The sequence below is a fragment of the Lycorma delicatula genome, chromosome 11, assembly GCF_047948215.1.
Source record: "Lycorma delicatula isolate Av1 chromosome 11, ASM4794821v1, whole genome shotgun sequence".
NCBI lineage: Eukaryota > Metazoa > Arthropoda > Insecta > Hemiptera > Fulgoridae > Lycorma > Lycorma delicatula.
In genome coordinates, this window is record NC_134465.1 from 36,176,714 (window position 1) to 36,203,457 (window position 26,744).

General features: G+C 30.1%; 1 protein-coding gene across 3 annotated transcripts in view; it reads left to right on the forward strand.

Moving 5' to 3' along the window:
- Ten-m (teneurin transmembrane protein Ten-m) overlaps positions 1–26,744 on the forward strand; it is an 887,841-nt gene that overhangs the window by 407,783 nt on the left and 453,314 nt on the right. For all 3 annotated transcript variants that reach the window (XM_075378109.1, XM_075378112.1, XM_075378111.1), the window contains exon 2: positions 18,696–18,899. In XM_075378109.1, the coding sequence (XP_075234224.1) occupies positions 18,696–18,899 (204 nt within the window). The remainder of the gene's footprint in view (positions 1–18,695; positions 18,900–26,744) is intronic.

Below are 26,744 nucleotides of genomic sequence, written 5' to 3' on the forward strand. Positions count from 1 at the left end.
TGTTAACCAGTATTTAATTTCCTTAAAGATTGTTAACTGATGTGAGTGAATCAATTGAGTTAAAAGAGAATAGAAGAGAAGAACCAACGTGCAACGTTAAATGGGGGTTGGATAAATTTTGAGAAAATGGTTTGGGAAGAGTTTTATTGATGTAGTGGTAAGACTGTGTACGTGCGTTGATTTATTTTAGTATTGGTTAAGATAGATGGAATGAGTAAGTGAGAGAAACAAGGATAACTAATATAGTAAAAGAGAAAGAAGATAAAATAAGAGAGGAATTAAATAGATAACTGTAAAGAGAAAGGTAGAATATTCACATCAACCCGTACTATGTTGCCACCGCTATGTTTTGTATAAATATAGTAAAATTTGGCTATTGCCAAATGGTATAGTATCCAGACATGTTAACAAATTAAGTAAATTTTGGCAACACTGCTGAAGACTGTTCCCCTACACTATCTAACCTTCTGGAAAATCCTGCGTTTCGACCCACAATTTACTCACCACGTGACCACCATGCTTTAGTGAAACACTGATGGTTTTCCTACTCTATTATTTCTTTTTGCTTTGAACAAAACAACCCTCCAAATCAATTCATATAATGATCTGGGTATTTTGTTTTTTTTTATATTAAATTTTTTTAAGGACTGATTATTATGAAAATAATTAAAACGAAAACATGTTAAGGATTTGTTTAATGAAATAATTATTTGTCAAAACTTCATATTAAATTTTTTGTAAAACGAATAAAAATAAAATTATTCACATATAAACTAAAATTATAATTGTATTTTATTTATTATTACTAATTGCATAAAATTTTTCACTATTGAAATATAAACAAGAAATTTAATTAAAAAAACAAAAACGGAAATATTTTTTACATATTTTCTTAATACTAAAGAAATATTAATTAAAATATTTAAAAAAATTATTTTGTAATGATCACTGTAAAATTAGATTTAACTAAATTGTCTCAGGTAGATTCCTATATTTTAATATAATTCAACTGTATAAGAACAAGCAAGATTTTCTTCAACTGAACTTAGATTAAAATTTATTTTTATTATGACTTACTGAACAATATGTCAGTAAATCTCTGCAAGAGATTACAAATCAAGTTTTATATATATATATATATATATATTAGCGTTTCCCATCGAGATTTCACTCGCGAGTCATGAGACTTCCTCCAGCCGAAGGTATTGCATTGCATCCTCCACAAACAATTAGAGCCCTCAAGAGGCGTATTCCTGCTATGATGGAAGGCTTTAGCACCGACAGGAATTCAGGAATCTGACTGCAGGAGAATTTCGTCGGAAGAACGAAGCACACCCGCGACTTGTCTCCCAAGGTCATCCCCCGTGAATACACAACCTGTCTACAGGATTTGAACTCAATACATAGGAGTTATGTAATAGACGGAGTGTCTATTAATAAAACAAAATAAATATAACCATCATTAAATAAATAAGAGACAGACACAACAGCAAGAGTCTTATTATTCGGGTTCTGCGATTATTAGGGAAGTACATAAATCTCCCGCTATCCTAGCCTTCCGTTCCGTTTGCTCGCGAAAAACATAACCAGAATTTGAACATGAATACAAAAATTAATTTCTCAACGCCAAGCTTTTTTTATTTTTTGAATTACAAAAAACGAATTATTATTCAAAAATACAAAGTATCTTAAAGAGAAATGGACACAAATATTACGAAATGTACATAAGATGAAAAAAGATGAAAGGTGAGGTTGTAAAACATGTTTTATGTATATATATATATATATTAGCGTTTCCCATCGAGATTTCACTCGCGAGTCATGAGACTTCCTCCAGCCGAAGGTACTGCATTGAATCTTCCAACAACTAGAGCCCTCAAGAGGCGTATTCCTGTTGTGATGGAAGGCTTCCTCCTGGTCAGGTCTCCCTTCGCTCGCCCTTGCCGTTTAGCTAGAGGCCCTGCCCCCTGGACTCCCTTGTATTCATTAAACTCATACTTGTTAGAATAATAACGATAATAAAAATTAAAGTTATTAAATTTATAAAAACTATCAATGTATTGTAATTTCTTTAGAGTAATGGTATGGTCGGTACAGGACCCGAAACTTTGAGTGATCTGAAGTATACGGGTTTCAGACTAGTCGGCTTATATCTTATAAATAGTTGTTATATCTGGTTACCCGTCATTCTTACGGGTAAAAATGTATTTTTTCCGTTTCGTAGCATTACCGAAAAAACATTACTACCGTGATCGTAATTCATTTGTTTTTTTTAATATTTGGTTTTTTAGTCAAATAACCGGAAACAGTGAGGTAAATCGCGTCACACGTATATTAACAGTGGTAGTGGTTGTGTTGGTTAAACCGCCTTGCCGTACACCTTCGCACCCTTGAAAAAGTCGAAATTCCAAAAATGTTTTTTAGATATTTAACTGAAGAGTATTTTCAAGCCAAAATCTAATCAATATCTCGTTTAATATAATTTTCAAAAATTGTTCATAATTTTTTTATCTTTCTTAACCCCTTTCAAGTTTGAATTTCTAAAAATGTAGAAATAAGTTTTTAAATATTCACATGAAGATTGCACACACCAAAAACCAGATTATTATCTTTTATTTGTTACTAGAAATTAAAAAGAAAATAATAAAATTCATTTTAACCTTTTAAATTTGTAATTTCATGACGTCCATTCTTAGCGTATACTTACTCCATAATAAAAACTTGTATAAAAATTTTAATCAATTTATCTTCAGTAGTTTTTGCTTGGTGTTTATGAATTTCAGTCAGGGCATGTTATTTTATAAGTACAGATGCAATAAAATCAAGACAATTTTTAACAAATTTTTAATTTTATTTACAGATAATGCATTGTTGAACAGCTGTTTAAATTGAATAAAACAAGTTAATTATTAGTCAAAACCATGTCTAATTATCTAATCGTTTTCAATCATACTAGTTCTCTTTTTAATAATTTTTTACCAGCTATTTTGTAATTAATAAAAAAATGTGATTTATCTAAAACTGATATTTTTGTTTGAAAGCCGTAATTTTTTTTCTATAAATTCTAGAAAGTTGAAATTTTAACAAAACATTTCTAGAACCTTAATTAAAAGATCTGTGAAGTTTCAATAGAATCAATGAGGAAATGGGAGATTAATACTAAATCAAAAGCGTACATCACTCCGTTGAACACTATTAGAATAGTTTATCTTATATTCTATAAACATCAGAGACCCTATAAATACTTTATTAAGAATTTATAAATTTTATTCACGTACATTTATATAATTGTTCCAACTTGATATGCAATTGTGTATAAATTATATGTAAAGATGTTAGTAAAAGTTGTCAAGAACAAATCTAAATCTTTTTACTGCTTAATTCAAGCGAAATATTTACACTTTCTTGCGCCAACAATTTATATCGTTGCCTGTTTAGTTGCTTTCTTGATTACTTACTTGCTTTTGCTGTTATAAAACCTTTCTATTTCTTTCATTCATTCTCTATTTCACTTTAACTTATTTTCTCTCACTCTTACTTTTAACTCGTACACTCACTCCCTAATGCTAAATCTTTCCCCATCTTTAGTTTGTTACTTCAGACAATTAAGCCTTAATACAAAGTTTTTCTCTGAATCCCATCAACTTTTTATGATAATTCAACGTATTTGAAACTTTTAGATCGTGTCACACCATTAAATGTATTTAATTTTCTTAATTTATTTATATAAAAAATTAAGAAAAAATAAATGTATTTAAATATTATGTAGTATTTTTTTTTTAGTAGGATCTATTATATTCTATTTATGTTCTTTAAAGTTATTACAAGATATATAAATTTATGCACGCGCGTGTGTGGATGTGAATTTAACGTTTTTTAAGTTATCCTTCTGTGTGAGGGGTACCACGTGCTACATATTTATCCATGTGTAGTTTCTATGGTAACATTCCAGTTCGGTCGGTAAAGTATCAGTATATTTAATCAGTCTACATACAATTAAGTGTGACCTTGTTATTATCATATTCAAAAATTTATAAATTAATTTTTTTATTACGCCAAAGTTACGTAATTTATACAAAAAAATAACGAACATTTTATAACAGCCTTTAAAAAGAAGAGAATTATCAGTTGAATTGATTTCCTATTATTTAGCTGACGAAATATAGATATATTCGATCATGTAAAATATATTATTACTTAATACCAAACAATATTACTCTTAGCAAATGATATGCTCCTACGTGGAGCAACCATAAAAGCGTAACCAAAAATCCACTCTTTGATGCGGTATTCTCCAACCAGCATTTTAATCGATATCAACAACAGCCGAGATCAACTGGCTCCGTCAGGCATTAGAGCCCAGCTCCTTTCCTTTGCTCTTAATGTACAATTACCTGCAGTCCTTACCCATGCTGCTCCATGTTATATTACCCCCCCCCCCCCAACCTTGGCGGCCTTTTCTCTTAATTACTACTTCGGTCTTTGTCAGTATCATAAAAATAAGACAAATCTTACGAAACAAATTTTATAATATAAATAACGTGAATCCTGATGCTATAGTTTATACGGATTTTTCTAAAAAGGTTAATGCTGTTGGTTGCGCGTTTATGGTTAACAATAGAAAATACTTGTTTGGCGTTCCCAGCATCATCGGTGGTTTTATTGTGGAGCTATGTGCTAATAACAAAGCCTTTAATATACTTAGCTCAACATTCCGACACGTACATGTTTTTTCAGACTCTACGAGGCCTTGAAGGCGATTAGTGACAAATACTCCAGCAAACCTGTTGTCTGTGATATACAGTTTGTTATCTCTGAAACGACTCAGCGTAACACAAGTCTGAGCTTCTGCTAGATCCCTAGTCATATCGGAATTTCAGACAATGGGAGCGTGCGGTAAAAGAGACTTGTTTACAGCCTTTTTTACTAATCACGTGGTATCAAACGATCTTGTCTGCTTTCTGAGAAAATTAGATTCGTGATGAATGTCAAAGTGAATGAAATACTTCAATCAATAATAAACTTCGACCAATTAAGGACACTGTTACCGTAGAGTTCCTCGTTTAGGAATAACCGTCCAGGGGATGTTATTATTTGCTGTTTGCGAATAAGGCACACTTACTTACTCGTGAACACTTCATGAATCACACCGATACACCTGTCTAGGCTCACTGCGACTGCCAACTAACGGTAAACTAGATCTTTGTGGACCGTATCTGTTATGCGGCATTGTATCGGTAGTAATGTATCGATGTTATCTAATATTTTACGATTTCTTAAGACCGTGCATCTGGATTAAAATATTTAATTAAAATTAAAAAATGTTTGCCTTTTGATTTATGGTAATTTTTTATTGGTTTTGTTAGCATTTAGCATACCGCATAAGTGTTTTACATCTATTTAATTTGTAAGGTAAATTCTAATTGTTAATTTGTAATTATTGACGATAGTAATGTTGTGTCCGGACGCTGATAACGTCACCTCGTTGTGAGCCCAGAAAAAAATTATATAATATGAATATCATTACTATCAGAAAAAATATTTTTTTAAAGATCAAACAAACGCAAAATATCAAATAAATCTATCCCTTTCTGATGAAAACAACTTAATATATTCTCTAAATCCGTTTAAATATTATTATTTTAAATTACAAAGCAATAAAAAATAATAATAATTATTAAATGTAATACAATAAGACACACTGGAAATTAGCAGTCCAAGTAAAAAGTAAAAGAATTCTAACGTAGTGTATATCATCCCCACCTCTTCCACCAGAAGTTTAAGGAAGAAGTTTTTTTTTTTTTTGTTTTTTTTTGTCTTCAGTCATTTGACTGGTTTGATGCAGCTCTCCAAGATTCCCTATCTAGTACTAGTCGTTTCATTTCAGTATACCCTCTACATCCTACATCCCTAACAATTTGTTTTACATATTCCAATCGTGGTCTGCCTACACAATTTTTCCCTTCTACCTGTCCTTACAATATTAAAGCGACTATTCCAGGATGCCTTAGTATGTGGTCTCTTCTTTTAACTATATTTTTCCAAATGCTTCTTTCTTCATCTATTTGCCGCAATACTTCTTCATTTGTCACTTATCCACCCGTCTGATTTTTAACATTCTCCTATAGCACCGCATTTCAAAAGCTTCTAACCTTTTCTTCTCAGATACTCCGATCGTCCAAGTTTCACTTCCATATAAAGCGACACTCCAAACATACACTTTCAAAAATCTTTTCCTGACATTTAAATTAATTTTTACTGTAAACAAATTATATTTCTTACTGAAGGCTCGTTTAGCTTGTGCTGTTCGGCATTTTATATCGCTCCTGCTTCGTCCATCTTTAGTAATTCTACTTAGGAAGAAGTACGGAGGGCAATCTAAATGAAAGTTTTGGCAAAGATACAAGCTCAGTAGCACTCATAACTAAACATTCTGATGGAGTACTCATTGTACTATTATTTTTTTAATAAATTTTTTTTTTTTTTTTTGAGTGATTCGTAAGTATATTTTTTATTCTTGATAATTTTTGTTTGTTATATAGTTATTTTCTAATACAAATAGTTGATGATTTTTAACACTAACAATGATTTATTTTGTTTGTGCCATATACTTAGATATTGCATGTATACACATCACTGTCTTTAAAAAAATGTGTAGATTATATTATATTTTTTTATCAATTGAAAAAATTATATAAATAAATCATAAAAACAATTAAGATACGTTCAATCGTCCATTCTTTATGCGTCTGCATTCGCTTTTGAAAATAATTTTAACCATAAAGAAATCTGTCTGTCAAATAGGTTCAAATTATATATTTCACTGGATTTGAAAAGCTGATATATTTAGAATAGTTAAGGTTGTATAAAAGAGGTAGAAAGTTTGATAAAAGTAAAAGAAAAATTGATATCTACTTCATGTGGGATATGTTGTTATTCTTTTCACAAGATCTGCAGCTCTTACTCTAGTACAGTCCTTTCAAAAAACGTTGGCTTAGAGTATTTTAATTGCGCATGGATTATTTATTTCTTTCAATGTTTAAATCGTGATTATTTCACTAAGCGTTTTGCTTTTGTGTACTGTGCGTATATATCATATTGAAATATAACAGTGTATTAAAATAGTGAATCAAAACTTTATTTTAATCCAGTGAGTTGATTTAATAGTAAAACTAGTAGTCTTAAATCAGCTGATTTCAAGGTCGAGATTTCTAAAGTTCAAATCCTAATTGCTTTTATTTAGATTTGATTACTAGATCTTAGATACCGATGTTTTGGTGATCGGATCACAAATTTATTTTATGTTTACGAAGTTACAGAGTGATAGCACAGTGACATGATGTCAGCAGTACTCTGCAGTGATGCCAAGACATCTGTACGCAGTCTGGCGTGTTAAGTGTAAATGTACCGGTAAATCTGTAGTATTGAACAAACTCAGGTCGACCACTCCTGAAACGTGTGGTTAACTGAACATTGCTATCAACAGTCTAGTAATCAAATCCATATAAAAGCAACTGCCTTTACAAGGACTCGAATCTTAAACTTCTCGATTTCGAAAATCACCAAATTTTGCTATGACAAGTGTAACCACTAGACTAACCAGGCGGGAGGGTTAACCGTACGTCTAATGAATGGTTGGTCTGATTTTGTTCAAAACTGCATGTTTATCGGTCAATTCATACTGATATTGATGAGTCGATATTGATTAATTGTTGATGCGACTATAAATAAAAATATTTAAAAAAAAAAAATAATTTTACAAATTATAAGTTTAAAAATCGACAGTTCAACTCATGAATATTAAGGATGATTTATTTTTTTATTACTAAAAACCTTATTATACATAGCTAAAATTTCAATTTCAATTATTTTTAGAAAGATTGTATTAAATTAAATTTTGTAATCTAAATTTATTTTATTTGCTTGCTGATAACATCTAATTTAATTATAAAATATTTTATTAAAATTTCAATTATTCTGTGTTCTAAATACTTATTCTTGCTTCATAAAATAAATACTTTCTCTTGCGAAAGATTGATCATAGTTGTCTATAGAATATTTTTTTCTTTGACGTGATATCTCGAAAAATGTGGCGATATTTCTTCGGTTGTACTTATTCCGTGCCAATTTAATTTTCTTGTAGCTATTTTTTTTTTTTTTTAATATGATTTTCTTCGACTTTAAATTTTATTTTAATAGAATATAATTTATATATATATATATATACAGCTTTGTCCTACTAATATTTTATCCGATTTGAATTAATTTTAAACTTTACATTACTAAACATTACAGCCAGATAATGAAAATAGCAATTGATAGCATTAACAGTAATAATCCTGAAAAATTTTGTTCTTGATTATAGAATAGCATATAAAATAAGTTATGTATGTTATGTAACTAGTATAGCCAAAGTTCTCCTCCTCTTTCACTGTTGAGTTGGACTTACCGAATGAACTGCTTTTCGCATAATATAAACGCTTCCATTACTTTTCAAGGTCATAAGATTGTGTATTAACATCCATCGTGTAATAATAAATAAATGTATTTTAGTTTCAATTACATTTAATTTTTAATAAAATAATCACTTAAGATCAAAAATATTATTTAAATATTTTCTGTAATTTTAGATATATACTAAGCAACACGAATAATACATCTATATAAATTAAACGAATAGTTAACTATGTAATGTTTAAAAGGACTTAAATTTTATATAAAAAGTTGACTTGAATTTACGATTTTTTATATGTGTTATGCCTCTTTTATTGTTATTCTTACGTAATTAACAGCGTCACGTAAATGTAATTAAAAAACATTATCAACGTAGTACTGATATTATACCATATAAAGAGTTTCACGTAATTCTGGTATAATGTTAATTATAATGCCTGAAATGATGATAATTATAAGAATATGCTGTAAAATTTATTACAGAGGTTCTATTGTAGCAGTTAGTAGAAGTTTTAAAGATTCTACGTGATGACGTAGCATTAGATAGGATGAGGGGGAGGGTTTCTCGGTTGGATATAAGGAAAAGTGACTATAAGAAGAGAGGTAGAATGAAAAAGGGTTTGCAGAAGAAGTGAAGTTGCATTTTGAAGAAAAATATCCGCGGCGTTTGCTTGTACTATGTTTTAGGTGGGAGGGGTAAAATAAAGAGTAGGAAAAGGAGGTAAGGGCTTGGCACTTGGCTCGTTCATACATTTTGGGCTTAGCGAAGCATACACCACGTGTTGTAGACAGCTGACACTCACAATTCCTTTAAACCCCATTCCTACCCTCTTTTCCACCTCTTCTAAAGACCACCACATCTCTACCATCTACCACTAACCTATGCACTATATAACCTCCTCCTTACTGTACCAAGATTGCACTCTTTGTCACCACCGTCTCACTCTATACCTCTTCCTACAACCCCCCCCCACAGGAGTTATTTTTCAACTCTTTCATTCTATTCCGTTTAACCCTCTCCATATTCATCCATCACCACCACCCGTTGTTCTGTTACGTTTCTTAAAACCGTACATATTTTTCCCCTTTTTATTTTTATGAAATATTTTTGTCCTTTGGCATTTGATCACGTAATAATTTAAAATGGTATGCCAAGATTGCGGTTATATTTCTGAATTTTAATAGCGTTCAATATATATATATATATATATATATATATTAAAAAATATTCTTATTTATGTAAGAAAGAAATACAATAGTTAACTACTATACCAATTAAACTCAAATTTAAAAATATGGCATTGATTTTATTAACCAGTTAAGACCGTCAAGGTTTTTGTGGTTTACCTCCTCCTGTATCCTTACAAATCTAATAATAATAATAATAATTAAAATTTAAGTAAACAATAAAGATCTAGTCATTTTTCCTAAAAACATTTTAATGAACAACAACTTTTTATAAGTATGAAATATTTTTTTTCAAATAACATCAAAAAATAAAAATCATATTACACCTATTAAATTTCACTTCATAATTAAAATTTTCATTTCAAAAATTTGAAGAATTTTTAACTACCCTAAACTATTTTTTTTAAACCTATAGCACGTATAGGATCTAATTAATCCTCATTAAAAAATTCCAAAAAATACCCCTTAATAGTAAGGCTTTTTCATTTGTTTCTTTTTTGCCCAATTCGGACGTTTTTCTACCAATGATTTTCCAGTTGTCAACAATAGTTATTTAAATTTAAGTATAACTATTTAAAAAAATAAAAAATAAAATTCATCTGATATGTTCATTTTAATAAAGTATATAAGAAAATAAAAATAAAAAATATTCATAGTATGAATTGTGGGTCTTTTTATAATACGAAGAAACTTTCAGGACATGATCTACTGGTGAAAATATTGAATGAAAAATGTTCATATAAACATAGGTCTCGAAACGCTTTGTTTTAGAATAACGGCTAGCGAAAGATTTCACCCGGATTTCAGCTCTTCTAATAAAAAGAAGCCCTACTGTAATTTTTGAGACCCAAATTAAGGAATAAAGTTTAGTAGTATGTTATGAATTTTGGCTGGGAAATAGGAAAAATAAGTATTAGAACTACAATTTCAGTAGTTTTTCAAGATACCGACCTAAAACACAAAATTCGGTGTCGAAAAAGAGGTGTTTTTTTAGGTTTGTAGTACAATAATAGCAACCCACCGGGATGGTCTAGTGGTGAACGCGTCTTCCCAAATTAGCTGATTTTGAAGCCGAGAGTTCCACCGTTCAAGTCCTAGTAAAGCCAGTTAGTTATTTTTACACGGATTTGAATAATAGATCGTGGATACCGGTCTTCTTTGGTGGTTGGGTTTCAATTAACCACACATCTCAGGAATGGTCGAACTGAGAATGTACAAGACTACACTTCATTTACACTCATACATATCATCCTCTGAAGAATTATCTAAACGGTAGTTACCGTTTAAACAGGAAAAAAGAAAAAAGTACATTATTAAATGACTAATAAATGTAGACGATTTAGTAAGAAAACTTGTAGAGAATTTAATTCTGAGAAAATTAATGTAACTACAGTCAATAAAATGTAAATAAAAACGTTTAAAAATTGTTTTTTTATTAAAGCAAAACAGACAAAAAATACACAGAAAATCTTACTGTGCTTTCTGTACCTAATAAAAATTCTTTTTTGTAAAGAAAATCGCTAATAACTGAAAATAATTTTAAAAGAAATACAAAATTTATAAAATAACATTTTAGCTGTGTATATTCAATAATTTACACAGGTAGAACGAAATAATTAAGTAAAATTATTTACTGTTTAATATATATATATATTTACCTATATGCTGGTTATGTAGAGATGTATTCGCCGTACTTCAGGAACTGATTCAGGACACCAAAATGAGCAAAAATGCTCGACATAAGTTCTATATTTCTTTCATTTGGACGCAATTTTGTGATTTCAACAAAAAAAAAAATATTTCTTAGAAACTGGTAAACCTACTTTAATTAAATTTGACAAATCTACGACTAGTGACTTGTTCTACAAAATGAAAGGTTATTTTTTTTTGTTTTTGATTAAGGATTACTACTTCTAAGTAAATTTTTTCCACAGTTATATTCTGAGTAAGGAAGTCCTAAATCAAAAAATTTCTTAATCGAAGTTTAAGCATTTTGGTAATCGTGAATTAACAAGAGAAGTCATCCAATGCTTTGCTAAATTTTATTTCCTATTCTCATAATAGTGTTCTAAATTTATACAAAATTGAATAAATAGTGATTCTAGAAATCTGTTTCAGAAAATTTCAGATAAATTTTGTAGTACAAGAAAATATTAGAAGTATATATTCTTATTTTACAGCTACTAGGTGTATATAAAAATTATTTTTACTTTTCTAATTCCCCCAGATTGGTCTAGAAGAAACGCATCGTAGTAAATCAGCTGATGTTCCCAAGTTCAAATCCTAGTAAAGACAGTTCCTATTATTCGGATTTAAATATTAGTTCGTAGATACCGGTGTTTTCTGGTGGTTGGGTTTCAATTAATCACAAGTCTCAGAAACGATTGGGCAGAATTTGTTCAAGACAATATTTACCAGTACAGTTACGTTACACTGATAATTCGCCAATGACTTTAATTGTTGAAACGACTATAAATAAAAATATAAAAAAAGAGTTATTTTTAATTTAAAAAAATTTATTGAATAATTAATATCGAGGTTCAATTTTAATATGTTAATAAAATTATTTAATAGATTTTTTAAGCGAAAGAAATCTCAGTATACATATATCTAACATGTTACTTTAAATTTTATTATAATTTTTTTTTTCATTTTTTATTATTAAAAATATAAAACATTTTCAATCGATATTAAATTGTATAGTTGGAGTTAAGTTGATAAATTAGATTTTGTAACAAGTTGCAGTTTGCATAAAGAAGAAACAAGTGAAGTTTTCTTGTTTGTAAGAAGAAATTTGTTGACAAAGTTTGATTGAAAACTTTACCAACAACTTTCTGGAATGATTCAGATATACTTATATAAACCATCGTACGAAATACGAAATAGAAATCAAATTTTAAAATCATCAACTTTATATTCTAATTTATGAAAATGAAAAGACACCTCGACGTAATCAGAAAGAATCAATTTATATTTTAATTAAGTTTTTAATTTTTTTTCATATTTATTATTAGTACTGATTTTTTTTTAAATAATAATTTGGTTCAGTATATAAGAATTTTCTATGTATATTTATTCGCGAAAATAATAAAATCAACTTAACCATGAAATTTTGGTTTATTATACGATAAATGTTAATACGATTATACTAATAAAATTTGTTCGACTTTATCTGACTAAAGTAGAATTAAATATACGTTAGCTCCTTGCTATTTATATTTGTTTAATATTTTATGACACGTGTCTATTTTTATTTCGGAAAAAATTGGAATTTTCATCTTAATAGACATTCAAAAGAGTATGATTTCATTACACAGAAAAAAAATTAAATTCCCGTATAGAATCTTAAATAAACAGTTCTCCTGCAAACCGGATCATACTATTCAAGTACCAGTTTCCTCAGATCCTCGCAATCTTAGTATGAAAAAATTTCAGAATTGACTTATATCCAGCGAACCTGGATTGAGAAAAAGGGATTACGGATGATGAAAATTACAGGTTGAATCCATCTTCTGAAAAACTTTCTTTTTCTTTTTCCTGTTTACCCTCCGGTAATTACCTTTCAGAAAATACTTCAGAGGATGAATGATGATGATATGTATGAATGTATATGAAGTGTAGTCTAGTACAGTCTCAGTTTGACCATTCCTGAGGTGTGTGGTTAATTGAAACCCAACCACCAAAGAACACCGGTATCCACGATTTAGTATTCAAATCCGTGTAAAAATAACTGACTTTACTAGGACTTGAACGCTGGAACTCTCGACTTTCAAATCAGCTGATTTGGGAAGACGCGTTCACCACTAGACCAGCCCGGTGGGTTATTTTCTGATAAACTGCAGTACTAAAAAAAAACACCGCTTAGTAGTTTTAAAATTTCTTCCAGGTATTAGATACCATTCCGTTTACAAAAAAGGGAATTTTTTACTCATAAAAAACTTTAGTTAGGCACGAATCTTAGTCGATTCATAGCCTCATGAATCAACTGGTTTTACTCCCTCCTGCCATCCGTCAGCTCCTCCTCATACCCCCAAGCGATCCAGGTCCTTCCTAATACCGTCGCATATTCTTTTCTGGAGTCTTCCCAATAGTCTGATCACAACAATTCCATCCGACATCATCTTCTTAATACTCCATCTCCACTTCTAATTACATGTCCAAACCACTTTTGGAAATTTCAACTTTTAACCTGTGCCATAACGTCTGGCCTACCAAACAGCAAATCCAGATCTTGATTTTTCCTAATTCTTCAGGCATATCCTTTCCTAACTAGGCCAAATGTCTTCCTTATTACTTTTCTTTCAAAGGTTTAACCTTGCCCATCTTTCTTATCACCGTCCATGTTTTGAATCCGTACAGTAGATTTAATCATCCTTTGATTATATCTCCTCTACGGAATCACGGTCTGGGAAATCGTGCTGTAGAAGGACTCAAACAGGCGCATCCTGAAAGAGGTCCAAAGCACTCACGATCGCGTCTGCCTAATCCTCAGTCTCAATAGAGGCTGCCCTAATAATTGCTGGAGTCCTCCCTCTCCGACACTTGGGGTAACATCATTACGGGAGGAGACAAAGTAACTGCTCGGTGGGGCATTATACAAGAGTGGCAGAGGAGATGGGATCAATCATCAACGAGGCGTTGGACCCACCGCTTAATCAAACAGATTTACTGCAAATTTGGCAAACTAAATTTCTGGCTAATTCAGTTCTTAAAGGGGCACGGGGTCTTCAGATCATGTTTTTTTTCGGAGGAGGAGAGCTCTCAATTCCGAGTGCCTATATTGCGGAGACTATAACTCCCCTAAACATGTTATATTCAGGTGTCGACAGTGGGGGGTTGAAAGAGACATCTGAGAACAAATAATTGGATCCCTCGATGTAGACACGAGTGTACCGACATGCTATCTGAAGTTGACAAATTCAGGACTCTGTTAAAATATATAACAACGAATTCTACAGCACATAGGCAAGGACGACGAGGTAGCGAGGGGGTGTTGGACAGCCTCCTGTGGAGTTGTCCTTCATCTAGGCTTGCTGGGGTGGGCGACGTTGGTGAGAGGACTCAGTCACCCTCGAGCTGTTAAGACCGAGACTCGGCTGGGGACCCCTAGGGGGACCCGGTTAGAGGCAGGTAACTGTTACGACCAAAACCATGGTGGGTTAGGTTGAGTTGGCGACGACACCACCTGGAGCTGAGTTGTGCTTAATTGTGGTCCGGCTTCGGGAGGGGTGAATATAAAAATAAAAATAAAAAATCATTCTTTGATATAACTGCCAATAAATATTAAATATTGTCTTTAGTACTCTATCCAATCCATATATGTACTGATTCGCTTTTTTATCCTAGCCGTGATTTCTGCTACCATATTTCCCTTGTCACACAATTGATCCAAGTGTTTAAAAGTTTCAACTCGCTCAAAATTATTGTCTTCTCTTTCTCTGAGATTCAGCGGTCTAACAAAAAAATTTTAATTAATAAAAATCTCGAAAATGATTTTTAGATATTTATCTGAAGAGTTATTTTCAGCACAAATATAATGATTATCTGTTTCCACTATATGAATAGTGGAGGGGAAAATTTACAATAATTGTTCAACATTTTTTTACCTTTCTTCACCACTTTCAAGGTCAAATTTCTATAAATTAAAAATTGCTCTTTTTAGATATTCACATGAATATTATAGATACGGAAAATCAATATTTTCATTTGTTACCGAGCAGTTAAAAAAATAATAAAAAATTTAATCTTACTCCATTTAACCCTTTAAACTCGAAATTTAAAAAAAAAATCATTTTTTAATGTACACTCAAACCGTAAAAGGTGTATACAAATTTCCATCAATTTATTTTTTATATTGTTTGCTGTGTGTTGATTATGAGTTAGTCAGGACATCTTATTGTAGAGATAAAAATTATTATCAATAATTATATTACATAAATAATATAATATCATTATTAATTAGTATTAAGGAAAAAATATTCTTCGAATTGAGTTTTTCCTTGTTTTTTTTTTTTTTGTTTTTTTTTACTGTTAAAAAGATCACATGTTATTTTAATTAATATGATTTTAGTCCGAAAGAATATTAATAAAAATGTTACATAAAATTGTAAAAATTCGATTGTTAAACAATCATCAGCAGCAGACATTGAAAAAACACACACTACCTCCATGGTAGTATCTTAATTTTCATCCCAAAGGTCCTTGGTTCGAATCCCTTTAGCTATGTGGTGAATTAATTATAACCCAAAAAAAATGATATTCGAGTAAATGAATAAATGAAAATAGTATTTTTAACAGTGGTATTTTTTAAAGAATAAAAAATATAAACATATGTTCTCCTTTTAATCAACCCACTTATAAAATATAAATTTTATTTAAAAATATTTAAACAATTGAGACTTTCAACATGGATATATATATTTCCATTTATTTTAGGCGGTAATTAAATAAAAATTTCACGTATGAACTTACGATACATTCAGTTTAAGACTCCTATTTAAATTATTATTTGATTGGTTTCGTTAATTGAATTGCCACTCGCGTTCTAGTACAAGTCATTACTCATATGCACGTGATCCAATATTAATTGTTATTATTTATTCTGTACAGGAAGGTGATAAAAGCAAATGTTAATTATTATTGTTATTTCTATTATTTTTTTCATTTAATTAAATCTGTTCTGTATTTAGCATGTAGTTAAACTTTTTGTTGGAATGGAGTAAAATAAATTCATTCTTTAGTAAACAGAAATACAATTTAATCCACTCTTTGTATGTAGGTTAGATAGATATAAATCTATATTAAGAAAGATAGAAATAGAGTGAATATTAAACCAGTAAAAGAAATCTCCCCTTCTTATAATAAAATTTTGTGAAGGGGAAGTTAAGATGTGATTCTTTCACAAATGAATGCTAATAAATATAATATTTAATATTTAAAAAAATAATTTTGGTATTTTATCAACAAATATCATCTTATATACGGCTATCAAAAGATGCCTACAATTTTCCAAGATTATAAGTCTTAAATACAGAAACGAGTACTAGATCGTGAATACCCATGTCCTCTAGTAGTCGGGTTTCAGTTAACCTTACATCTCAGGAATTGTCGACTTGAGACTGTACAAAACTACATTTCATTTACATTCATATATATCATCCTATGAAGTAACACCTTACGGTGGTACCGGAGGCTACTCAGAAAAAAAGAAGTGAATAAAAATAGAGCGTACCAAAGAAATATTTCGTTCTGGTTTCTGCGACTTTGGTAGAATAAGGAATTCTTGGAACCCAAATAAGGGTAATTTTATATGAAATCTGACCTAAAAAATTGAAAAGAGTAGATTCCAGAATTGTATTTTTAATAATTTTTGAGAAATTTCGGGTAAAAGATGAAAGATTAGAGTCAAAAACACACCATTTTAATTTTAATATAACTCTTTTAAATGTCTAATAAACATGCAAAAGTTTTTAAAAAGATTTATAAAGAATTTGATTCTAAGTAAAATGGTATGAATAAGTTCATAGAAATTAAATACAAACGAAAACATTTCGAAATTTTATTAATATATATATATATATATATATATATATATATATATATATATATACCCATACATATATATCAAATTGTCTCAGTCTTATCTAGGTATTAAACGAAACAAAATTCTGGAAATAAAAGCAATACAGTTTTGTCATTTTTTTTTTAATTTTTCAAATTCCCATATACATATATATATATATATAAGTTGTAATTAATTTTAAACAACGGTATACACTTTTTAATTACATATTGTCTTACATATTTTGCAATACCTAATTTCCGGTGTAATATAATTTAAACTTATAATAATATTTAAGTACATCATAACACTATAAGTAAACTTATCATAATTAATCAGGCTATTATATGTTTTCTTATTATATATTAAAGTTATTAACTTTTCTTAAACAAGTTAAGTTAATTGATGCTTAATTTCTACTTAACTAATATATTATAAAGTAAGTAGTCTACGGAAAAGGGATAAATGAGAAGTTTGAAGAGACAAAGTAAAGAGAAAGGATAGGAGTAAGGAAGAAGGGAACTCTGATATATGAGTACGTCTTAGACCACTGACGCCATTATGGTGCTTCGTTTATACTACATTGTTGTAGATGTGTGTATGTTTGTGTGTGTGTTTGTGTTTTAAATGCGTTTGTTTTAAGTCAAAGACAACAGTATCGTCTTCTAAAACGTTCTATATATAGCACTTCGTTTTCTTTTACCTCAGGTATTTAGAAATCATTTTTAAGTACAGAATTTACCTATAAACTGTAAAATGAGAAGTCGTCTGTAATAGTGTTATATAGTATTATTATCATTATTTATATAAGATAAAATAACCTGAATGTATTAATTTTTTTTATTTTAAATTAAAATTTTCTATTCGTTGTTTCAATTGAGTTATATAAATAGATATAATAGAATATTTTATAACAATTGTCAGTTAATTATTAATTTCAGTTAATTTTTATTTTTCTGTATTCATTCACATCCCTCTTTTAGATGTTTTTCTTTTTCCTTTTCTTAAACTTTTTCTCCTTTCCTCTTTTTTTCTTATTTCTATATCTACTTTAGTTCTTCTAACCTTCCTTTACCCCTTCCACTCTAATTAAATTCTGCTTCTTCCTCTCCGCTTGTTCTCGTTCTCTCCCTAACTTCTTCTCTTTTATTCCTATTCCAAATTAATTTCTATTTTCCCTCATTACTCAACTTGTCCTCCATCATGCTGACTCATTTATTTTTCCTTTATTTCCTTGTACCATTCTTATCATCCTTCTTTACGTTCTAATTCTAAATTTCTTCATCCTTCTACTATTTTTTTTTCAGTTTTCTTTTTCTTTGTGTTTATCTAGAGATTCTTTTTCCAGAAAATATTTTCTATTTTTCATTGTTAACATACCAAACATAAAATCTAACCATAATTTTTTTTTTTCAATAAACTTTTACCTAATATATAAATTATTTTAACTTCCCTAATAATAGTAAAATTTCAATATTCTTTCTTGTTATAGGGAAGGGCGGGCGATTGTACGGGGCGTACAGTGTAAGCGGCTCAGAGGGGGAAGATTCTAGTCCACGACCCACAAGAAGGCAACCCCTTTATCACCATCCGGCTGGACTTAGTGATACGCCAACCTCGGATAACGCTTCAGACGCAACATTAACCGATTCAGAGTTAGCCCTTGCAAGAGATTCAACCCTGCTTGTTCATAACGGTAAGAATTAATTTGTTGAACCTAATCTATAATTATGTGTTTTTTAATATTTAAATATATATATATATATATATATATATAAACAAATACAATTGTTAGGGATGTAGGATGTAGAGGGTATACTGAAATGAAACGACTAGCACTAGATAGGGAATCTTGGAGAGCTGCATCAAACCAGTCAAATGACTGAAGACAAAAAAAAAACAAATACACCAGAGTTTTTTTCTTTTATTATACTAGTGATGATTTCTTTTATTATACTAGTGATTCACTTAAATCATTATATTACATTATTTATATATTGCATATCTTTAAGTTTTATAACATCGAGTATTTTAATTACGCAAATATATATATATCAGTTTTTTTCAGATTTACCTGACAATTGTCCTTTTAGATTTTCAGGTTTAATGAAAAGTTAAAGTGGATTAATTTTTCAATTTCAGATTTATACCGAAAAAATACATGAATTATATATAGATATTTTCTGAACGACGATTTAAGCTTGGGTGGGAGGTATTCGGGAGATTTAACTTCATTTTCATGAAAACTGCCTTAAAAATAAAGTTTTCGATCAGTGCAACGTGCCAATCCTTACCTGTAGAAACGAAACTTGAATATTAACCGTTCGATCATTACTGAAGCTGCGGAACGAACAAAGAAATATGGAAGGATGTATGCTTGGAACTGCCAGATGGGATGGGAAACTTGTAAATTGATCACAGAATAGACGAAAGTATATGATATTATCATGAAAGTTAAATAATTAAAATGGCAGTCGACAGGTCATCTAGCAAGCAGAACTGATAGCAGATGGACAATATTAGCATTTGAATGAATACCACTAGATACCAAACGTCCACGAAAAAACAAAGGCTCTTTGGATTTATGGTATTATCAAGAACATGGACCAAATTGACAGAAGATCGCACAAGTTCGGATTAATTAGAGACGTGCTGAAGAGGCCTTCTTCCTGCAGTGGATCTATAACAGCTGAAATGATGGTGATGATGATGTAATAAATAATAATGCTTAGATAAGGCAAGCACTATCTGATTTCTAAAAAATACTCTTTCAATCACATAAAAGGGCTTTTTTGGGTCTTTCCCCTGTCTGCCGGAACCCGACCCTTAATTAAATATAAACACGGTTCCGGGAGATGCCTTTGCCTCTAGTCGCCAGACGAGGGAAATCAATGCCGTTACCGGCCTCCATCACCCAGCAACCGGGGCTCGGTCGTTTTTGCTTCGCCTCTAACGAGGACACCCCCGGAGGGACGGCCCCGCCGGGACTCAGTCTTTTAGCTCAGGGAATCGAGAGTACCTGCACTTCATTACCACCGTCCAACCAAGCAAGCACGGGGGTCAACGGCAGCTTTGTACGGAGCTGACCCCCACGCTTCACGATATTTCATTTGCAATATTCACGACACAAAACCCATCACAGTGTCGAAGTCCACCAAACTGCGTAACATCGTTCCAACGATGGTCCCCACCTCAAGATGCCCAGTTACGGCAGTACAGTCGCGGCGTTCCTTGTTCCATCGCGAGCACTAGAATGTCACATGTTTCGGCGTGTCTGACTTCCGACAGTAGCGTCAGAAGGGGTCTTTAGCTGTTCTTCGTCCACACAGGTATGAACGAAAGATCCCATGGCCGGTCAGCCAAAATCCCGGTTCGCCAAACTTTCTCTCGGGCCACGACTCAATGTGCGCGATCAAACGATGATTCCACCTCCCTTTCGTGGATGCACCCTACTTGGCTTGTCAATCGCTGTATTTAGTTGTGTTGGCATGGTTCTTTTTTAGGGTTATGCAAAATAACCCAAAAAACGTTTTAAAAAAATACAAATTTTTCAATAATATTCTTATAATTTGAAATTAAAGGGAAGGTATCCTATGATAGCACCATACAGAAATTATCAAAGATCCATTGCAATGTACTATATCATCTCGTCAGTTCCTTAGGTAATTCTGATATATTTAAGAGCTTACAAATAACAGTTTATTATTCATTAAAAATGAAAATATGATTTCCAAATTATTACAAAATATTTTCTAACAAATTTCGACGAAGTTCCTGTTCTTCAGATAAAGCTTCAGAACATACTGTTTTGTAGATTGGTTAGTATTCAATTGCACTAAGTTTTTATTATTTGTTATAAGAATATTTTCAACATTATATTTTGAAATACGTAATTGATAGAAAGGGTTACCTACAAATCTTTTTCTTCTTCCAATATTTTTCTCAGAACTTCCATTTCGTAAAGATTTACCTTGTTTCTGCAAACATAGTAAGCTTTATTTTTTTTTTCCTTTCCCAAAATCATTACTACGTTAACCAGTTGAAATTGTCAGAATAAACACTATTAACTTTGTAGAATATAGCCAAGTAATCTATATATTAGTTTCTTCTTTTTCTTCTTTCTTCCCTTTTGTTTTCCTTCTCCTCCATTTTTTCCTTTTCTCTTTTCTCTTTCCTCTTTTTTTTTCTTTACGATATAAATTCTATTCGTTCATAAAACTTGATAAATATCATTTATTCAAATTGAGCACATTTTGTTAAAACTTTATTTTCTTAAGACTGTTATTCCAATATATATATATATATATATATATATGTAGGTAATACAAATATTACTACTCCGTTACGTACTCTATATTAAAGATGAGATTTTCATGAACTTTTTCAGATAATTCTTACTAAAATAGGAAGGAAAACACCTCGGAATAACGCTTTCGAGGTAACATTAACTGATTCAGTTAGGCTATTATATCCGGTGTTATTAAACAGAATCCTCTTCGTTAAGTAATCATGAAACCTCCTCCTACAAAGACGAGATCTTGGTACTTATAATAAATAGGTCATTCAAACGTTTTTGTAATCTTCCATTGTAAAATTTATGTTGCACAAAATTTAATCTTAATATTTAATCTTTGAAATGACTTAATAGAAAAGTATCGAATGATAAATACAGAAAAATAAATGTAATTATCTTTATTTTTATTTTATTAAATAAAATTAAGTCAATAAAAATTTGTTTTATTATACTTTAAGAGATTTCTTGACATACCATCAACCCTAGTTATGTTGTAAATTTATATATATATATATATATATAAAATAATCCAATAAATAAATAAAATTATTAGATCTTTGTGATTTTATATTTTTAACTGGATCGAATGAAGAAATGAGGGTAGACGGAGTGAATAAATTCGGGTGTAGTTTAGTAAAGAGATATTATTTGTTAAAAAGATTCTTTCTATGGACCTTTAGTTACAGTTATTTACTTCAGCTTCCTTAATGTCAGTACCAGATATAACAAACGCTTATTGTGTTAGACACGTTTTAGTTCTGTAAGTGGCAGTATTACATACCAGTAAAACCACACGATATCCATTGTTATTATTAGTAGTATTATTATCGAAAAATCTTTATAAAATTTTGTTTTATTGTTCTTCTTATTCTATTTATTATTTCTTATTTTATAATCTATATTTTTTTTTTAAAAATAAAAATTGTATTAAGTTCATATTTCAATAACATACAGCTATATGAAAAAAGAGGTTCAAATAAAAATTGATACAAACATTTCTTTATCTATACCTCCTAAATGCATTTTAAAACGACAACCTGGTCTTAACGAACCAAGATAATTCGAATTTTACAAACTATTAGATTGGATAATTTTAAAATTATACTTATAATAATTAATTATAGAAGAAAAACTTTAATTAAAATTAAAATTTATCAAATTTAGGGTGCTTAAGATGAAAAGATTTTTATTAAAAATTGTAAACCATGATTTGCGACAGTTACTAATATAAAAAGTTATATTAAATGCTGGTATCATTCCTTTTTTTCATTTTAAATTTTGGCGAATTAGTTCTGACACTCTGTTCCGTTATTTTATGTTAAGAATGCCAGGACTTTTAAGGCCCGTGCTTCCGTAGTGTTACCTGATAGGAAAATCTGCCGGTACATCAAATCTGGGATTTGGGGGTCGTACAATAAATTTAGTAGCTAAAATATTATGCCCAAGGTGTAATTCTGCACTCTCAAATTCCTTCTAGAATAAAATAAAAATATTATAAAGCACTAGTAAATATAATAATAATTAAGTAAATTAATTTTAACAACTTTTTAACAATTAATTCTAGTTAATTTACACCATTGTTATTCTATTTATATAAAATATTTCTTAATTTTCGTGATTAAGATAATTTGTTTTTATTAAATTAATTTTATATTTGAAATTAGAAAAGATGAAGTTTAAAGAATAAAACTAGAAATGCTGTGGAATCATACAACAATTTTAATTAACTACAACATAAGATTAATTAAGCAAAGACAAAACATCGACTTAAAGTTAATTAGAAGTAAGCAGAATATTGTTGTCTTTTTAAAATATTAATTATTTAAAAAAAAAAAAAAAAACATTTTTCTCTATGATATATAGCTCTATGTTAAAGCTGTTCGTTTAAATTTAAAAATGACGTAAAATTACGTCAAGTATTTTTTTTTGCCTTGTCGACCTCCCACGTTTGAAAACATACAAAAATGAACTTTCGTTAAAATTCTCTATATTTAGAAAAATACCAGACCATTCTGTCTGTCAATTCCATTAAAAATCCCTTAAATAGAATATTGATTAGTTTCTTGTTATTTTTATAATTAAGAAACCAAGTAAACCGCTCTAAGTTAAAAACGGATATATATATATATATCCGTTTTTAATATATATATATATATATATAGATAAAGTATTTATACTAGCTCTTCTGTATGTTTTGTATTTTTTATTCCGAAATTTTTTAATGACTTATATTATGTTAGGTTACTTTATTTCTTGGTTAAATTTCCGTTTAGTGATGGATTGTTGGGGCAGACTTTTTTTAACTTTCTTTATCAACCCGTTTTTAACTGCATGTATTCATGCAGTCATTCTAATTTACATTTTTTGTGAGCAGAGAAATAACGAGTATATTTTAATTTTAATAATAATATAAAGAATAAATTAATGTAAATTTTTCACGCGTCATAAAATTGATTGAAATGATTTCCTGTTTTATTTTCTTCATCATGACTTTTTCTTAATATTTTTTTCTTTTTGTATGTTTTGTACTCGGTTGTAGGTTTTCCTTCAACTTTTTTTTTCTTTAAATTCAAAAAATGAGAGAGTAAATTTCTTCTAGTATAGCTGTTCGGGAAAGGGACAAAGTTTCAAGAGGCTGAAAGCGGAGTTTCCTATAATGAGCTTGTAACTTTCGTTACTTTGTTTAAAGCATTTTAGTTCTAAAAGGACATTTCCGGAATAAGTGCTGAGATGAAAGGGGGGATATAACATAGAAAAGAGGTTAGGGTGACTTGGTTTTCAGGAGGAAAAAGTTCGTAAAGGACGATATTTGCGAGGGAAATTAGTGCGTATTTGCAAAGTTTTTCCCCGCAATATCTGACTACGACAAAGATGACGATGCGTGAGTCGAGCTACCAACACCTTCGGCTCGACGGATATTAAAATTACGCCACTCCCTTTCCAGTATTACTACTACTACTACTATTCTAAAATAAGTTTTTCTTCTCTTTCCACCAAATTCTACAACTGAATTTCACACCATCAAGTTTATTTTTATTTCCCATCTTCATGTATTCCACCTGCTATTCCTTTTAAAAAAATCCTTCAATAGTAATGATGTGAACACATATGTCGCGACAGCAATTTTTTAAAGTTACATTATATAGGTTTTTGTAACTTTACATAAAGTTGAAATCCGATATTTATTGAGTGCTATCGTAAAACTTTTACGATCTTTTTAGTATATATGTAATATAATATATCATGCGATATGAAAGTCTGAAAGGTTTTGCATGATTGATAAATTGTCATCATTGATGTCAAGAAGTAAATTGAACATTCGCTTATGTTTATATCAGTTGATAGTATGGTAATAAATTCATTGATAATCACGATGAAACTAGGTTAAAATTAAAAAAAAAAAAAACACAAACAAAATCAACAAAAGAAAAACTTTCGAATGTGTGGTACTTCTAGAACGTTTCAAATCCATTCCTTTTAAAAGCAATAAATCAATTCTACCCAATTCTAAATATGTTCTTTTGGTAAATATTAATTTAAAAAATTGTAAGTTAAATTTAGGTAAAGAGGTCGTTACTTAGTTATTATCTATTTAAACAAAACTAATAGTACGTTTCAGGTAAAATAGACTGTTTCATTATATTTATTCTTATTTTAGTAATAGTTTTATTACATTAAAATTATCGTAAATATAATTAATTACCATTTTTATTTTAAATCATACAGAGAGCTCGAAAAAAACCCGCATCACATGCAAAATCACGGTATTTGTTCAATATCTCCTCCGTTGAATTCCAAACAGGTCTATAGACAAAATTTCAGGTTATTTAACGCTCTGTGACTGTAATAATGTTTATAACACGGCATTTTCTTCAGTCTTGGTGCACAGGTGAGCCACATCACAAATCTTTATATTGTAAATTTGTGACTTAAGATGCTCACAGAATGAAAAATCCATTGGATTCAAATCTGGCGACCGTGAAGCCTATTCAACAGATCCTCTGCGATCATTCCAGTGTTCAGGAATTTTTTTCATTAACCATTGAGGATGATATCTGTTGGCATTAGCCAACCTCTAAACCTTTTACAGGTATTTTTTTCCATCTATATTTTCTTCAAAAAAAAAAAACAAGCCTATGATAAGATTAGTTCACATGCCACACCACACCACGATCAGACCCCCTGCTGTATGGAGGGGTCGTATCTATGGGAGTTCTCCTGTGATCAGTCGCGCAGATTTTGTCAGTTGTCTTTAACTTTCTCGTACAAATTAGCCTTTTCGGGAAACAATACAGAAAATAGGAAGTCCGCTTTCTCTTCAATCCTGTCCAAAAACTTCCCACACATTTCCCATGTACGTATGGTGATCGGTGGAACGAGGAACGTTCAGTTTCAAGGTATTTCTCCGGACTGACTTCTTTGAACTGGCGTAGACTTTGGTAATTAATGAATCATCAATCCATTGTTTTCCCAATCGGGAAAAATCGGCAACATTTACCGTCCCTTTAAACTTGCCAAGTAATCTTCCCATAAGATTGTGTGATACTGGTTGGCGTTCGGTTTCGATTAAACTCTTTACTAACATTACAATATGAATAACCTTCACTACCATACAGGATGATTTCCATATGTTTTTCTAGCGACAGCAACGTTACCTGCAACCAGACAAAATGGAACAGTAATATTAGAATTTCACGTACGGTACGGGACCTATCAGACGTTCTATAGTTTAAAGATAAAGCAGGAAAATAGTAAAATAAAAACACTTTTTGGGGCTTGGAGGTTTACTATTTTGAACCCCGGACCAAATTATTATTTTTAAAAAAAACGGCCATTATAATTCATTTTTAATTTTTTCCTTTAAGCAATTTTAATTAATTTTATATTTCTGGAAGATTTTTATTCGTTCCATTTACCAAAAAAATATCTTTTACTAGTATTATTATGATACATTTGCAGCAATATATACTTATACAACATTAAAAAGATTGTTTTTCTACATGGTATGATTATCTGACGAGATAGATCCATCCATTATACCCGCACCCAATCTTTTCTGCACGTAATTAGTGTTTTAAGTTTCGGATAGAGCCCATTCTTTTTCCATCTATAGACTTTTTCTAATATTTTAAATAAATTTCTTCTTTTACAGTTTCTAATAACCATTTTTAATCAATCCTTTCCTTCTCAATATATATATATATATATATATATATATATATATATATATGTATGTATATATATTTT